The sequence below is a fragment of the Schistocerca gregaria genome, chromosome 2 (genome assembly GCF_023897955.1).
Source record: "Schistocerca gregaria isolate iqSchGreg1 chromosome 2, iqSchGreg1.2, whole genome shotgun sequence".
Lineage (NCBI taxonomy): Eukaryota > Metazoa > Arthropoda > Insecta > Orthoptera > Acrididae > Schistocerca > Schistocerca gregaria.
Window position 1 is genome coordinate 520,812,760 of NC_064921.1, and position 18,338 is coordinate 520,831,097.

At 39.0% G+C, this 18,338-nt stretch overlaps 1 protein-coding gene across 9 annotated transcripts in view; it reads left to right on the forward strand.

The window, feature by feature from the left end:
- Positions 1–18,338, forward strand: part of LOC126329925 (glycerol kinase-like) — a 260,608-nt gene that overhangs the window by 167,748 nt on the left and 74,522 nt on the right. For 7 of the 9 annotated variants that reach the window (XR_007562628.1, XM_049996234.1, XM_049996242.1 and 4 more), the window contains 2 exons: positions 17,816–17,898; positions 17,992–18,250. Coding sequence is in view for 8 of the 9 variants with exons in the window: in XM_049996234.1 (XP_049852191.1) it covers positions 17,821–17,898; positions 17,992–18,250 (337 nt within the window). In the remaining variant the exon portion in view is untranslated. Of the gene's footprint in view, positions 1–1,980; positions 2,074–17,812; positions 17,899–17,976; positions 18,251–18,338 lie in introns of those variants that run through there. The other 2 variants (XM_049996261.1, XM_049996268.1) reach the window with 2 other exon arrangements.

Here is an 18,338-nt window from a genome sequence, read left to right on the forward strand (position 1 = left end):
GCTGGAATATTACGCAACCAGGACCCTCGCCATGTCATCCACTGTTGGTTAAAAATAAGTCGCATTGTAAGGCGAATGTATCTATCCATACATACATACATACTACATGTTGGAGTTTCTTCCCATCCCAAACACGTGTCGTGCGTGAGAAAAAAGACAGCGCTACTGCCTCCGTACGTGCTTCAGCTAGTGCGGGCCCTGTCTTCACGATCCCACAGGAAGTGGTGCGTAGCGGGATAATGAGTATTTCTAGGTTCATCACGTACTGTTGATACTTGAAAATTAGTATGTGGGATTCCGCGGAATAATTTTCATCTGTTTTCGAGCGTTTGAAGAGTCAGATTTTTTAAATATTTCCGTAGCAATATCGAGGCTGAATCGAGGGGTTGGCCAGATAGACACCCGCCAAGGGCGGAAGTTCAAAAGGGACGCAAAAACTGATCGAAAAAATAAACCAATAAAGAAAAAAGGTTTAAGAATTAACCGGGAGATGTATGTGGAATTTCCTACCGCTCATGTTCCTATCTTCTGCCAAGCGAGCAAGCCTTTCCCTCAGCCCAAGACTTAAAACGCACACTGTTGTGACAGTGTCAAAAATGGTTCAAATGGCTCTGAGCGCCATGGGACTTAACATCTGAGGTAGTCAGTCCCCTAGAACTTGAACTACTTAAACCTAACTAACGTAAGGTCAGCACACACATCTATGCATCTATGCCAGAGGCATAGCCACCATCAAAAAGAACTGACAATTACAAAACAGACGTCTATCGCTATAAAACTGTTTATGTGACAAAAGCGCGCTTGTTCACACAGCTCCCGCCTAAACAGTTCACTTTGGTTCAACAATAGCATTCCTGTTGCAACTTCGCTACCTTGTAGAATCTCAAAAGTCGGAGAGCGGGTGCTGTAGCTACATGCTGTTTGACCAATGGCTTGGTGTACCACCAGCCGACTGCGAACAGGAGCGTGACGCGATGGTGGAGGACGAAAGCAAAGAAGATGGAGCAGATGTTGACCATTCTACCAGGGGCGTGGAAGCCCCTCAATACGCTCCCGGACACACTACGGAAACTCAAAAAATCCCACGGCCATTCCTGGCGCCCTTCGTTGTACACGTTCAGTAGGCCCCGTTAGGCCTTCCTGGTATGAGTACCCCATACTTAAACAATATTCTGAGATGGGACGCACAAGCGATTTATAAGCAAACTTCCTGGCAATTTAAAACTGTATGCCGGACCAAGACTCGAACTCGGGACCTTTGACTTTCGCGGGCAAGTGCTTTGTCGAGTGAGCTACCCATGCACGTTTCACAACGCGTCCTCACAGCTCTCCTTTTGCCAGTACCTCGTCTCCTACCTTTCAAACTTCACTCAAGTTCTCCTGTGAAACTTACCGAACCAGCACTCGTGGAAGAAAGGATATTGCGGAGAGCACTTGCCCACAAAAGGAAAAGGTCTCTAGTTCGAGTCTCGGTCCACACTGTTTTAATCTGCCAGAAAGTTTCAGACCAATGCACACTCCGCTGCATAGTGAAAAGTGAAATTTTCGTCTTGGATTTATAAGACATCTTTATTGCAGACTTTCAACACGTAGAAGAGAACAACTAACACAGTCACCAGCTTTCATAGTCCTAATTTGATTTATTTGATGTGATAATTGAAACTTTCACCATCTCTGTGTATGGGTGTATGAAGATCTCTGTATAGGTCTTCTACTGGTAATCCATCAAGAGGATTAGAATTGGCCCTGCCTAATCTCGCCTCCACAAATTCGTGCCCCACTGAATCAGATTTGCGAACGATTTCGAGACGAGTGCGAGTGCTGCCGGGCCCTCCCCGCGCCCTTTGCACGTGGTGGCGCAGCGCCAGCCAGAAGCGGCCGCAGACGCAGGGGCAGTCAGGTGTCTGTGGAATGGCGGCGGTGGCAGCGAAGGCGAGGGCACGCGTGGGTCAGCGTCTCGCCAGGACGGGAATAGCGGCGCGTAGCCACCAGCCGCGCCAGCACTCGGCGGGGAGCCGGTACAACCACAGGCCGATGTGCGCGCGCCACCCAACCCTGGGACATGACTGACAGGTACTGTCGTCCTCGACCGATGTACCCGTGTTTAGTTACCCCGGCCGAATCACTGACGGTGCCTTGTGGATTTCAAACGAATACGCAACCTGTGCACATTAATTGTATGGCCAGACCAGCTTGCAGTGATGTCCTCAGCGTTAAAAGACGAACTTCTGATTTACCAATAGTACCTGTTTTACTGTATGATATGCGTGTGTGGGTGTTAGTGTGTTTGCGCCGAGTTAAAAGTCAGTGAAAAATCAGTCACTGACACATCATGTGTTACCGCCCATTTTGTAGCTTTAGCCTTCAACGTTATACAGTGTGGATAAGGAAATCACCGCCTATTGATAATGAACTAATAAAAACAGTGTGAGTTATGTCGGACAATGATTTCAGATCGAAACTGATGCAAGTGCCTAATTAATGACAAATCACGAATGGTGTACCACATGGTTGAAGAATGAGGCAGTTACATATTTTTTAATATGTAAGTGCCCTTCCATCCTCTAGTAGCGAAATGAAAATAATTTTCTTTTCTGAAAAACCAAGATGACAAGATACGTCAACAGAGGAAACGCCAAATGAACTTTAATTCAGTTTGTCAAAAGTTAAAACATTTTCTGATTGGGATTTAAACCTGAGCCTGTCTTTCTCAGGCATTGCGCTACTATCCACGCAGCATATACTTTGACAAAGAAAGGGATTGTTTCTAAGTAAAATGAGTGATTAGTAATCTGCAAATGGATCATCAATAAGCTTGAGAGAAAAGGTACTTAGTGCGGTTGTGTACTAGACAGGATGCGTTTATGACAGTTATAGTAGAAGAGGAGGGAAAGGCAGTTTTGCAAAATATACAAGCTGTCCTTTTGATAAAAAGTGGGTTGAAAACCAGCGTTACTACAAATTCTCTTCACTTGTTCAGCAACTTCAGTTTTGACTCTCTTTTATCTTGGTGATCCAAATGTCAGAAAATTGGTTTACTTTGCACAGGATAAAGAACCACCATTTATTCACCTTCAGAAACTTTGTATGGTGTTCCTGTTCTATTCATATATCTCCTACTCTGTATTTTAGCCAGAAAAAAGTAGTTCGTTTTCTTGTTGCTGCGAACAAGAAGAAGACTGTGTGATGAACCATCATATTTTGATGCCGCAGTTCTAAGCATCACAAAAATGGAATTGTTTCATTAACACTAGGATACTACAAAATAAACAGGGAACTGTCATTGGTGACTTGTCATGTTTTTAAGCGATCTACAGTGCAGTCTGATGATGACCTTAATATTAGGCACCAGCGATTGCAGTAGACAGTAAAAATTTTTACATCAAATTTAATTTTGTTGTCTGGTAGCTATTTTATAAATTCTTTGTCTTAGCATGTTACTGCACACAAAACAACCTGCCACATACTGGACAAAATATTTTGTGTGCTTCTGTTTGTTATTATGTTGAATAATTCTTCTTTTTCTTCAAATTTTACGCTTAGGCATTAGTTATTCACAAAACAAAAATATGTGCAAAATTATTGCAGATGACTGGGATGACGTCAGAGTTGGTACTGGCAACCTGGTATGGCAGTAGAGGTGGAATGGGTAAGAGAAGTCGTATTACCACATTTGCCCATGTGTGTCTGATCTATTGGGCACTCCATTTCTGGGTCGTGCAGATAACTGGACTTCCCGTGTGGCATCATGTCAAGGGTGTATCTCCTCACTGTACCATTGTGGACTACTTTAGGTTACAACATGTAGGCAATTGGGTCAGCATTGAGTCCCCTGTATTATAACACTTAGTGTTGGCTGTGCAGGATGTCACCACAAGTTAAATGCAGGACAAAAATAAGTCAGTGGTCTGCCATACCATCCAGAACAAACACCTCAGAATAATGTTCAGAAACCAATGTCTCATATGTGTACTTCTGTTCACTGTATGTCATAAAGGTGGAGCTTAGCACTGGTGCCTGAACACTGATATTCAATGGTGCTTCAGTTCCATTGCTAGTGCTTAGTTCGAGGAAGAGGCAAAGACACAAGGATCTTGGAAGTCCTCGCAGGTCATCTGACTTACTGAGTGCATTGGGAACGTTTTTGAATGAGATGTGTACATGTCAGTCTCGGTCCTGGTAAATCTCTCTCTGAGTTATGGGCAATGGGTAACAGTAGTACATCAGGATGCCTCCCTAATACATTAAGTATCTTGTGAAATTTGGGTCATTGTGTGTGTCTGCCATTATTGGTGTGAAGCTTGGTGCCTACAAGCTGCTGGTAGGTATTTCTAATTTGGCTGCTCTTCAGTGATTGTATAATGTATCGTAAAGTATATAGTAGCCAAAAGCTCACTAGACAAAATTTGAGTCACCCCCTTAAGAGCAAACTGGTTGCTTTGAAGCACTGCAGAGGGCATAGAACTGCTTCCTGGTGGTCATGTGTCCCTCTACTGCTGACATATATTTTGGATGTAAAATGTGTGTATGTGCCAATAGCTTCTATAGAATTAACACGGAGAAATGCTTGACTTTAAAAATGATGGAAAGGCAAAAAGGATATGGTTTGTTTGGACAGGGTGTCTATCAACAGAGTTGCCTGATTTACTGGAGTGTGATTGAGAACTATGCCATGTCTGCCAGGAATGATGTACCACTGGCAGCTTGTAACACTACATAAGCACAGTGGCTATAACAAATATCCCAGCCCAGAGGGAACAGAGAAGAGTACCACTCTCTACCAGTGACAGTTTCACACTTGAAAGAAACTGCTGCTGTCAGTCATACTGAACCGTTTTCCCAGTCAGCATTGCATATGAATCTGCATGCAGTGGACATATGTAGTTGAATACCTCACAAAAAAACCATTGCTTATGATAACACAGAGCTGCACATAGACAAAATGGGAGAAACAACACAGAGACTGGGCAGTAGCTGACTGAAGGCATGTAATGTGGCCCAGGACTATTTGAGACAACAGGTAAAATACCTGTCTATGGGATCAAATCATCAGTGAACGACTTCAGCTGGATATGTAAGAAATGAAGAAATTTGTGGACACTCTTCCTCACTGTACCGAGTCCAATATCAAGGCCAGAGACACTATTAGCATGATAGCTCTTGTGAGTGAAAAAACTCTTTATACTGTGAACTTATTTAAGCAAACAGTTACAGTACCACAATATATGACATGTACTCCTATACAGTGTTAATTATTTTTGCTTGCTTGTTTGGTGACTTTTTGATCAGTGCTGTGCATATGATTTTCACCTGCCCTTGGCATCCTGTTGGCAAGCAGGAAGAATCATTTAATTATCAGTGCACTCTTATGCTACTATTAGCTATAACCAGTGTGTACAATGGTTCACCTACCCAAGTGACCTCTTATTATGCTTTGAGCATTCAATGATAGTATCACTGCACATTGTGTTGAGTGGTAACTGTAGTGTGCTACACCTTGGAGCAACGAGTCCTGAGTCATGCTTGCATAACTGAGTTGGTAGAGCACTGCCCACAAAAGACAAAGATCCAGAGTTCAAGCCTGTGCCCACTACACAGTTTTAATCTGCCAGAAAGCTTAAAGTAAAGCCTTATTCATAAATTTCAAATTAATGATATTTGAATTATGAGGGCACATAGAAGTGCAATAGCTCTGAAACATTTCTAAAAGAAAGTAGTTGCCTGCACAGATCAACATTTGTTAATTTTCTAATATTAACTTCAAACACTGCCCATGAAAAATGCTGGAAGCAAATATCTAAGAACTCCAGCTACTTCTCTACATGGTTGACTGATGAATCATAAGAAACCATTCTTTGAATTCCAACTCTTAGCAGGGAGGCAGTAAATCAAATGTCCATAGACTTTTGTCTTCTCTTGGTGCTGTGTTTGTAGATAAACAGTATCAAAAGAGCTGTCATTTCTGTATACCATTGTCATAGCCTTTATTTTTCTTTTTTATTTGTTAGGCACTTCAGTGCAATGCACCACATGCTCAACTGGTCTTTGAACTGCATAGCAGAAGCTCCTTTCACTGTAACTTACCTGTCATGCAGAAGTTGAATTGCAACCTTTGTCATGTTTGTAGAATCAGCTCACAAAATATTTCTCATAAAGGAAGTGGTTGTGATATTCAGATGTCGTCACTATGAAAAAGAGAATTGATTCCAGCCAATTATTAGTTCTCAGCTTCCTGTTGCTTTCACAAAACACTTCCAACTGAGAACTTTTTCAGGTTCAGTTATATGTCACTGATACCTGTTCACTGAAATCTTTACAGGGTTAAATACCATTTTTACAAATGTTGGACGCAAATGTGGGGGAAAGTTACCGAAAGAGAAAGTGTGTGTGACTCTAGAGGAAGCACAAAATAAATGTAATATTCCTCCATATTTTGGTTTGGCATCAACATAGTAGAATGTAATATCTAGAATCCAGTTTCGACTGTATAAATACAGAAGTGTCAATACTCTATTCATGGACCTTTTGTTGAGTTTGTGAGTGGCAGTTGTAGGATTTCTTCCTTGTACAGTGAACTACATCATGTATGCCCTTAACATATACAGACAATCAGCCACATTATTATTATTATTATTATTATTATTATTATTATATGTTACCTCAGTGTATGTTTATAGAAACACTTGGATTTGTTTGGGATGTCTATTAAGATTTGCAACGGGTCACAGACTTATTTATATGAAAGGGAGGAATTTTAATTCGGATACAGCGTCATACATGGAGATAATTTTGGACTTGCTAGTGGTTGAGAGGAGCATCACTGTGCAGATCAAGTATTAATGTCTGAGCAGACAGCATTAATTGCGGTTTTCACAGCAAATGAATAAACACCACCCAATAAAAGCTGCAGTAATACCCATAACAGCATTTGCTTCAGGCTGTTACATCTCTCAGAAAAGAAATATGGAGAGTTTCAGTTTCTTGGCTGGATATTCAAGTATAAGTCAGCTTGTTGTGGAAGACTGCTTACAAAATATCTGTATGATGTTTATGAGAGTACTGTGTGGAACCTGTATCATATTACATCTGTGTGGGATGTTGAATGTGTACAAAGAAGGTTGGCACTTGTGATTATAGGCTAGTTTGAAAAGGGTTGCAGAATGAGTACAGTAGGTTGCATATTGTACCTTCACTATGGACTGCAAAGATAAAATTGAAGTGGTCAGTGGAAGTAAGTCCTAATTCACAAGCACACATTTTGAGTAACTGTGTGTCATAATCTGGTTAAGTTAAAAAGACAAGAACAGAAACAACATCAGACACTCAATTTATAAAGTAGACAGCACTAGACATTGTTACCACAGATCACAGGTGCAGTGATCTTCACTGCATTGTGCTCAAAGCATAGTAAGCGGTAACTTGGATGGGTGCACCATTGTACACTCTGGTCATCACCAATTGTGGCATAAGAGTGCACTGAAAACTAAATGAATGATCCCTCCTGCTTGCCAACAGGATACCAAGGGCAGGTGAAAATTGTGTGCACCCCCTTGATCAAAAAGTCGCCCAAAAGGCAAGCAACAGAGTTATTCTCATATGGAGGCTGTTTATGTGGGGTGAAATGAAAGCTTTGAAGTGTCTGCCATCGTCTCTCATTGGCAAACAACACAGCGACTTTTCTTTTCTTTTTTTAAAAAAAGCTAGTACTACATTGTGAACAAAATTTGTATGTAATAGTTCTGCTTGGTAAATAATTAACACTTTTGGAAGTTCATGTCATGTATTGGGGTAGTGTATCTGTTGGCTTAAATAAGTTTACAGTATAAAGAGTTTTTTCACTCACAGGAGCCATCATGTTAATACTGTCTACCACCACCTCTGGCCTTGATACTGGATTCAGTACAGTGAGAGAGTAGATTAGATTAGATTAATACTTGTTCCATAGATCATGAATACGACACTTCGTAATGATGTGGAACGTGTCAGGTTAATAAAAGATGTCTGTACAAGAAATTACATTACACAAAATATTGCATGACACTAATGATTAAGTTTTTTTTTTTACTTACTTTATATCTAAAAATTCAGCCAATGAGTAGGAGTTGTCATCTAGAAATTCTTTTAATTTATTTTTAAATGTTTGTTGGCTATCTGTCAGGCTTTTGATGCTGTTTGGTAGGTGCCCAAAGACTTTTGTGGCAGCATAATTTACCCCTTCCACAAGTTTCTTCATGTCTTCTATATCCAGCTGAAGTCATTAACTGATGATTTGATCCCATAGAGGCATAAGTTGTAGGGATGTTTATAGTTATATTTTACCTGTTGTCCCAAATAGTTCTGGACCTCTATAAGATTAAGTTCAGTTGAGATATGCAGGGTGATACACTAATCATCACACAGCATGTATGTATGCAGCGCAGTAAATGCAGTTGTTATTTTGGAACACACGAGTGTCCACAATATACTCATCATGAACATGTAGGATAAAGTGTAGCACTTGGTCACCGAAAATGTGGAAACACATATCTTACTTCATGTTCAAGGTAAACTGAATGAGTGAGCCAGTCATGGTATGCGACATCTGCAAATTATCACATGGCCACTTCTGGCCTGCACTATATGCTCCACACATAGTTATAGGCCTCATTGGGCCTTTGGTTCAATTGACACCTTGCACCATTTGATGAGAATCAAAATCATGACCTGTTGAACCACATTACATGCTTTCAGTCAGCTACTGCCCAGTCTCTGTGTTGTTTCTCCCATTTTGATAAAGTGCAGCTCTGTGTTATCATAAGCAATGATTTTTTTTTTGTGAGATACCTGACTACAGATGCCCACTGCATGCAGTTCCCTTTGCAGTGCTGAGTTGGCAAATGGTGAGACAGACCTGCATTGACTGGCAGCAGCCGTTCCTGTCAAGTGTGAAATTGATTGTCACTGGTAGTGTGTGGCATTCTTCTCTGTTGGTTGTATATGTTTTCCAGCCACTGTGCTTATGTAATGTTAAAAGCTTGCCAGTGGTACATTATTCTGGTAGACAGGGCAGATAGTCCGCATTCACATTCCAGTAAGTCAGGCAACTCTGTTTAGCATGTGTTCATAGACACATCCAAACACATCATCTCCTTTCTGCCTTTCTGTCATGTCTAAAGTAGACCCATTCTCTGTTAGTTCTGTGGAACCAACTGGCACACACACACACTCTTCACAGCTATGACATACATCAGTTGTGGAGGGTCACACGTCTAGCAGTACAAATGGAACTTACAGTTATCAATGCGTGATGCATTTGAAAAAGAAAACAACAAAATTTGTGATCAAACTACTCCTTATTAACTGTGAAGTACATGTCATGGTGTACTTCTCACTGCAATACGTATTAAGGTTAATTCTGGTTCTATTCACTTACGTAGCTTCGGCAGAATGATTGCTGAAATGCCTGTGTGTGTGTGCGCGCACTTTAATTAATCTAATTTTGACTTTGTAGTCCTAAAGAGACTGATAAATTGGGGGTGTGTGTAAATATCAACATTCATCATCACTGGTTCTTAAAATTTTGTCGTACGCAAGTTTTCACCGTGTAGTTGTCATTTGTTGTCAAGTTTTGCCTGTTCAGGTTTTCAGCATCTCTGTGATGCTCTCCTGGTCTGTGATAATCTGTGCTGCCCTTCTTTCTGTATGTTCAATATTTCCTGTTAGTCCTATTTGGTATGGTCCAACACACTTGAGAAATATTCTAGGATGGGGTCAAAAAAGTATTTTGTAAGCAATCTCCTTTGTACACTCAATGCATTTTCTTAGTACTTTACCAGGGACACAAGGTATTTGCAACTTGTCTTGCCAAATAAACATGCTTTTATCAGAATCCAGAGCAATACACTGTAATTGATTAACGATTAAAAGTGCTACTGTATAACCATACCCAATCTCTGTGCTCTCTTGAAATAGTAGTTTGTGGGGCATTAAAGTTAATTTTGGCTTTGGATACTTTGCTGCATTGTCAATTTACTATGAAATATTTAAAAATGTTAACTGCAGACCTGGGTTACTGAGAGGTTTGTTGCCCAGGTCATGACCTGATGTGTTCTTAAATTTGCCTGCGCTGTTTGACATGAATTTCGTGATAGTCTCTTCATAGATCTATGGTCAGCCCCTCTCTCCATTAGTATATATTCAGGTAACACTCTGGTTTTACTTACCTCAATGTTGGTACTGTGTTAAACTGTAACAAGAAAGAGTTGTATGGCACATCAACTTGCCAATGAACGTAAATCTGATTGTACGTAATTTTGTGAAAGTTTATAGGATGAAACATGATTATTGTAAAGTGCCATCCCTCTTTAATATTTCTATAAATTTGAATACATTTTAACTGAGAGTGATGTGGTGGAAATATTGAGTTGATGATGGAAATATTGACCTGATCATTGTCATTTCAGATTTACAGAAATCAATGTCGATTAATACCAGATTGTTTTCACCTTTGCGAGATATGTGTGTGCTGGACCTCATTAACACAATGAGCAAAAGAGCTCACACCGGTAACCAATCAAGACAGCACACTTCTTGTACATATGGTGCAATTTCAAATACAAAGGTGTTTTGTGAAGAAAAATCACACAGCTCGAAAAAATGACTTTTTGTTCACATTGAATAATTGAACTGTAACCTTAATTCCCTGTGAATAATCATAATGGAAGTGAAAAGTTCGTACACCTTAATCCTAGTCCAAAATAAACAGCATTTTCCACATAATAAAACTATCTTGTGCTGATCACAAGATTAATATAATAGCAAGGGCAATTTCCTGGCATACAAGCCTTTGTATTGCATGTCATAGACTGGAATAAATTCTGTCACACTGTTTCAAAGAGAGTGCAAATTTCACTGATGACTTCTTGTCATGTCACTTGGTGTATGAGTCTGAATAAACCATCTCCACACACATTCAGCCGGTGATAAAATTTGGTAAATGCAGAGGTCAAGGAAGGATCAGCCTTCTTTGTTCATAGATGATCTTTTGAGTGTTTTGAGACAAATTATCAACCATACAGAAGTATCACAGCAGAGTAGTATTACAAAAAAGAGACTTTTAGCCACAGTATGAATTATTAGATCTATGATTAACTGATGAGAGATCAAACAGTGTACAGAGAGCAGAATTTTAGGTGAGTCTTGGTGGCACCAAAAACCTTGACAGGCACTCACTCACCGACTTTTTGAGCACGTATGTGACTTACTGTGAATCGATAAACCTCATCCTGAATTAACTATTTATCTTCTGATAGAGCAGTTTTGGTTGAAGATAAGTGAAAGTCACAACTTCAGGTAGTATCACAAGAGAAAGCAGTGTATATTGTTGACAGTTGCTATGCTGATGCCTTTTGACTGACTGAGGAATCTGTGAAAGGCAGATATGCCAGTCTTGGTCTCTAAGAGAGTTATGTCTCCTATTATAAAGTTTTCAACGAATGTTAGCTGATGAACGACATCATGTTCATAAGACTGTAATGATAGCTTGTTTCTCACTGAGCTGTTATTTATTAGACACTTCAAAAAATAAAAAAAATGGTCGTATCCTATGCCTAAAATATCAGAGTGTCATAATTTTAATCAGTCAACTCATGCAAACACTTCAGTGACACAAATGTAGGGATGTGAAATGGAATGATCACATGGGTTCAGTTGTAGATAAAGCAGGTGGTAGACTTCAGTTCATTGATTGGATGCTGGGAAAATGTAATCAGGCTACAAGGCACTTTGCTTACTATAATAATCATGTCACCCATCATAGAATGTTGTTCAAGTGTCTGGGGCCTATACCAAATAGGATGAATGGGGGACATTGAATGCATGCAAAGGACAGCACAAATGGTCACAGGTTAGTTTGACCCATGCAGGAGAGTAACAGAAATGCTGAAAACTCTAAACTGCCAGACATTTGAAGTCAGGCATCAACTAGCCAGCAAAAACCTACTTCCAGTGTCACATGAAGCATCTAGCAATATACTCACTCCAACAATGGAAAATCCAGCATGGAATGTAACAATATTATGAAAAGTAAATTTGCTACTCGCCATATAGAGGAGATGCTGTGTCGCAGTTAGGCACAACAGAAAGACAGTCACAACATAAGCTTTTGGACAACAAGGCCTTTGTTAAAAATAGATGACATGCACCTGTGTCTCCCCCCCCCCCCCCCCACACACACACACACACACAAACACACACAAAAACTGCAGTCTCTGGTATCTGGAGTCAGAAGTGTGGCTTCAGCTACAAGAGGCAGCAGAGTATGTGCACGCGTGTGCGCGTATAATATTTTTTTTTTGTTGTGCCTATCTGTGACTCAGCATCTTTGCTATATGCTGAATAGCAATTTTTCTTTCCCAATATACTCAATCCCTTACATATGACTCCTATAGGATCAATCAGATGAATTACAGCACATATAGAGGTTTTTAAGCAATCCTGAGCGAGAAGTGAATGAGAAGAAGCCATTATAATTAGTACAATGTGAAGTATCCTCAGCCTTGTGTTCCAGTTATTTGCAGGGTATAGGTGAACAGGTAGATGTAGATTTATACCTGATTATTTCTTTAAGACTTATAAGATGATGATAGCTTAAAAATCAACAAGCTTTATTAAACTTGCTATTCAAAGTGGAAAAAATGCAAATACAAATTGTAGGGATCATCTTGCACAGCTGATATTTAATTGGTACTGTCATCATACTGAAGTTTTTCCATCCACAGCGAAAATGAATTTTTGTTTTTCCTGATGAAATTAAATATTTCATAAAGGTGAAACTAATGAAATGAGAGGTACTGTGGGAACAATATTTTTCTACTGCATTGTTTTCTGTCTGTAAAAGTAATAATTGTTTGTAGCACATTTAAATTGATGTTGGCAGAAACGAAAAATGAAAAAGAATTACATGTAAATGTTAAGAATTTTTCACATATATTATTTGTAATAAGTAATTATTAAATAGAAATGCCATTTCCTCAACATTGTTGAAAAGAATTAAATCCTTTTTCGTTTGTTTATACTGGTTTTAGCTTATATTGAAAGAAACAAGGTGAAGCAGAGACAGCAGAAGATAACCAAAAAAAAAAATAATAATTTCAGAAAAGAGTCTCTAGTTCCGTGTGTGTCTCTGCTATCCTTTTGTACCAATTAGCTTCACTTCCATGTTGTAAGACAGATACACATTATCACAGTTGCACTGAAATTTCACACACACGTAATACATTTTGCTGTTTTATTGCATGTAGTGTTTTCAGAAGTGTTAAGTTGAAACCACACACAATGGTTGGTCCAGCCTTAACGTCGGCTCTGAAACATGCCCTACGCAATACTGCATACCCTTGTGGTGGCACACTGCCAGTGAATTCAAGGATCAAAAGGATTCACTGCTGTCACCTCTTTAAGTATCTATTTGTTATGTTGGTCAGACACCACATTCCCCATTTGTTGCTGTCTGCAGTAATTCAAGCTGTGTGACACATAGTACAATTTGGCAGGTGCTACTCTAGAGACAAAGGGAAACCTGCAGTGATTAATGCAACACACATTAGGAATATGCATTGTTAGTCATGTTGTGTATTGATTTGTACCTAGGCATTTCAAATATATCATAATTTATGACAGTTAAAATTATTAAAATTATACAAGTTAGTTGACAATTATAAAAGAAATTATTCAGATAGTGAAGGGTGACGAAAATTTAATAGTCACGGGTGACTGGAATTTGGTAGTAGGAAAAGGGAGAGAAGGAAATGTAGTAGGTGAATATGGACTGGACCAAAGAAATGAAAGAGGAAGCCGCCTGGTAGAATTTTGCACAGAGCACAACTTAATCATAGGTAACACTTGGTTCAAGAATCATAAAAGAAGGCTGTATACATGGAAGCAGCCTGGAGATACTGACAGGTTTCAGATAGATTATATAATGGTACGACAGAGATTTAGGAACCAGGTTTTAAATTGTAAGACATTTCCAGGGGCAGATGTGGACTCTGACCACAATCTATTGGTTATGACCTGTAGAATAAAACTGAAGAAACTGCAAAAAGGTGGGAATTTAAGGAGATGGGACCTGGATAAACTAAAAGAACCAGAGGTTGTACGGAGTTTCAAGGAGAGCATAAGGGAGCAATTGACAGGAATGGGGGAAAGAAATACAATAGAAGAAGAATGGGTAGCTTTGAGGGATGAAGTAGTGAAGGCAGCAGAGGATCAAGTAGGTAAAAAGACTAGGGCTAGTAGAAATCCTTGGGTAACAGAACAAATATTGAATTTAATTGATGAAAGGAGAAAATATAAAAATGCAGTAAATGAAGCAGGCAAAAAGGAATACAAACGTCTCAAAAATGAGATCGACAGGAAGTGCAAAATGGCTAAGCAGGGGTGGCTAGAGGAGAAATGTAAGGATGTAGAGGCTTATCTCACTAGAGGTTAGATAGATACTGCCTACAGGAAAATTAAAGAGACCTTTGGAGATAAGAGAACCACTTGTATGAATATCAAGATCTCAGATGGCAACCCAGTTCTAAGCAAAGGAGGGAAAGCAGAAAGGTGGAAGGAGTATATAGAGGGTCTATACAAGGGCGATGTACTTGAGGACAATATTATGGAAATGGAAGAGGATGTAGATGAAGATGAAATGGGAGATACGATACTGCGTGTAGAGTTTGACAGAGCACTGAAAGACCTGAGTCAAAACAAGGCCCCCGGAGTCGACAACATTCCATTGGAACTACTGACGACCTTGGGAGAGCCAGTCATGACAAAACTCTACCATCTGTTGAGCAAGATGTACGAGACAGGCGAAATACCCTCAGACTTCAAGAAGAATATAATAATTCCAATCCCAAAGAAAGCAGGTGTTGACAGATGTGAAAATTACCGAACTATCAGTTTAATAAGTCACAGCTGCAAAATACTAATGCGAGTTCTTTACAGACGAATGGAAAAACTAGTAGAAGCCGACCTCGGGGAAGATCAGTTTGGCTTCCGTAGAAATGTTGGAACACGTGAGGCAATACTGACCCTACGACTTATCTTAGAAGAAAGATTAAGGAAAGGCAAACCTACATTTCTAGCATTTGTAGAAAGACTTAGAGAAAGCTTTTGACAATGTTGACTGGTATACTCTCTTTCAAATTCTGAAGGTGGCAGGGGTAAAATACAGGGAGCGAAAGGCTATTTACAATTTGTACAGAAACCAGATGGCAGTTATAAGAGTCGAGGGGCATGAAAGGGAAGCAGTGGTTGGGAAGGGAGTGAGACAGGGTTGTAGCCTCTCCCCTATGTTATTCAATCTGTATATTGAGCAAGCAGTAAAGGAAACAAAAGAAAAATTTGGAGTAGGTATTAAAATCCATGGAGAAGAAATAAAAACTTTGAGGTTCGCCAATGACATCGTAATTCTGTCAGAGACAGCAAAGGACTTGGAAGAGCAGTTGAACGGAATGGATAGTGTCTTGATAGGAGGATATAAAATGAACATCAACAAAAGCAAAACGATAATAATGGAATGTAGTCTAATTAAGTCGGGTGATGCTGAAGGAATTAGATTAGGAAATGAGACATTTAAAGCAGTAAAAGAGTTTTGCTATTTGGGGAGCAAAATAACTGATGATGGTCGAAGTAGAGAGGATATAAAATGTAGACTGGCAATGGCAAGGAAAGTGTTTCTGAAGAAGAGAAATTTGTTAACATCGAGTATAGATTTAAGTGTCAGGAAGTCATTTCTGAAAGTATTTGTATGGAGTGTAGCCATGTATGGAAGTGAAACATGGACGATAACTAGTTTGGACAAGAAGAGAATAGAAGCTTTCGAAATGTGGTGCTACAGAAGAATGCTGAACATTAGATGGGTAGATCACGTAACTAATGAGGAAGTATTGAATAGGATTGGGGAGAAGAGAAGTTTGTGGCACAACTTGACCAGAAGAAGGGATCGGTTGGTAGGGCATGTTCTGAGGCATCTAGGGATCACCAATTTAGTATTGGAGGGCAGTGTGGAGGGTAAAAATCGTAGAGGGAGACCAAGAGATGAATACAGTAAGCAGATTCAGAAGGATGTAGGTTGAAGTAGGTACTGGGAGATGAAGAAACTTGCACAGGATAGGGTAGCATAGAGAGCTGCATCAAACCAGTCTCAGGACTGAAGACCACAACAACTACAACAACAGTTGACAATTTCAAGATCAAATAAGTAATTGCCTTAAGTATGTTATAGCATTTAAATTCTGTTATTATGTAGTATCTGTCCCATGAATGTTTAGAAATTGAATTACTAATGTCTCACAATTACTTTGCATTGCTAGTTTAGTATGTGGAAAATGTTGTAAATGTTCTTTCAAAATAAAATTCAGTTATGAGTGAATTTAACTCGGGGCATTTCCACATCCAATCCTATTGGCCAGCATGTGTTAATGTATTTTCTTAATGTTATTTTAGTTGATTTCTTCCAAACACATGTAAGAACAGTTGTTGACAAACCTGAAAGCTTATATTATAGCATAACATAAGTAGAGTGGTATACATAGTTATTCTGTCTTTAAAAAATATGAAAAGGATGGATTCCTACTCACCAACAAAGATGCATTTTACTTCCAATGTTTCACTGTAGATTTTTCTCCTATTTGGTTTCAAATAAAGTAAGAAATATTTATTTTCATGTTATGATTTTTTCATTTGATTTTTTTGTTTGACCATTCCATGATAATATTTGGGGGGTTGACACCTCAAAATGATATCCAGAAGGAACATTACTGTACCTGTGCAATGAATTGAAAAAGAAAGTGTTACATGAAGGCATTCTTTTGAATTCATTTTTGCCAACTGTAATGCAATACTAAATCTCTTCTTGTGAGGGACTGAACACTAAAAGTTGTTACAAGGTAATGAAATTGGTGAGATATACAGGCTATTATTTATCTTCTAATTTGATTAGCAGTCAAGGGTTTTCAAGCAGTACATCAGTAGTGTCTATGATGGTTTTCGTTGTGTGTCAATGCAATAAAATGTTAGTGGATTTCTTGCTGCACAAGATCAGTGTGAGCACAACAGAGAGAGAGAGAGAGAGAGAGAGAGAGAGAGAGAGAGAGAGAGAGAGAGAGAGACGGGGGGGAGGGGGGGGGCGCTTTTCCAAAAAGTCGTGCTCATACTATGATCTTACATGGCAAGGAACACATGATGACTTTATTAACTGTTTTGCAAATTATTGTTTGAAAGATTTTATGTGAGTTGAAATCTGAAAAAGAAATTCTACGAGAACGCCAAGTGATGAAATGCTTGTAACAGAGCAGCATTGAGAGTAGATAGTTATGTCGAAAAAAGTCTGTAGAGACAAATGTTTGACAATCAGTCACTTAATAAGTAACAAAGCATAGAACAATCATCAGGCAATATTTTCTGAAGGAGAATAAGAGTAAAAACTGAAATATCATCATGTAGATAATGTACTGAGTTAATAAATTGTTTCAAAATATATACACTTAGCTTCACAATAAGGGTACTCTGTTAATGACAGCCAGCCTGTAGCTTTAACCATCCTGTCCATACCCATTTAGTTAAACATTCTGCTTTTTCTCTGAGTTAATCAGTTGTACAAAAGATTTGAAACCAAAACTCAAGAAATTTTATTTCGATTTAGACAGGTCGCATATTCATGGCTCTTGTGTGGATGTTAGCTTAATTTTGGTTGCTGTTGTTTCAAATGTATTGTAAACTGAGGTCTGTATGCTCCACTTATGACTATTAATTCTTCAATAAAAGGTGTAATAATTTTGAATTGCAGGTGAAATGCCTGAAACATCAAATGAATCGTCCTCGCCTTTGATTGGAGTGATAAATGAAGGCACTGATACTGCAAGTTTTGTGGTGAGTTTTTAAGTCTCTGTTCAGTTGGCCATAGGAATTTTAATTTTATATCTTTTGGGAAATATGTTTCTCTGATAGAGCACAAATTGACAGGTTATCTCCCCAGACACCGCAGAGGAAATTGCATATCATTCCATAAAAGTTAGACATATATGCCCACGCGATGGCTGGCAAGAACAGGATCCAATGGAACTTATTGGAGCTGTTAGAGAATGTATCAACAAAACTATTCTCAAAATGGAAGCACAGAATATTGACAGCCGTAGGATAGTAACAATTGGAATTACAAATCAAAGGGAGACTGCTGTTCTATGGCATTCAGTCACAGGGCGGCCACTTTTTAATGCAATTGGTAAGTTTTTCTGATTGATATATGTATTTGTACTGCACTTCTCTTCAAATAAAGTGGAGAAAAAGGGAAAAAAATATTTTTTTTACAC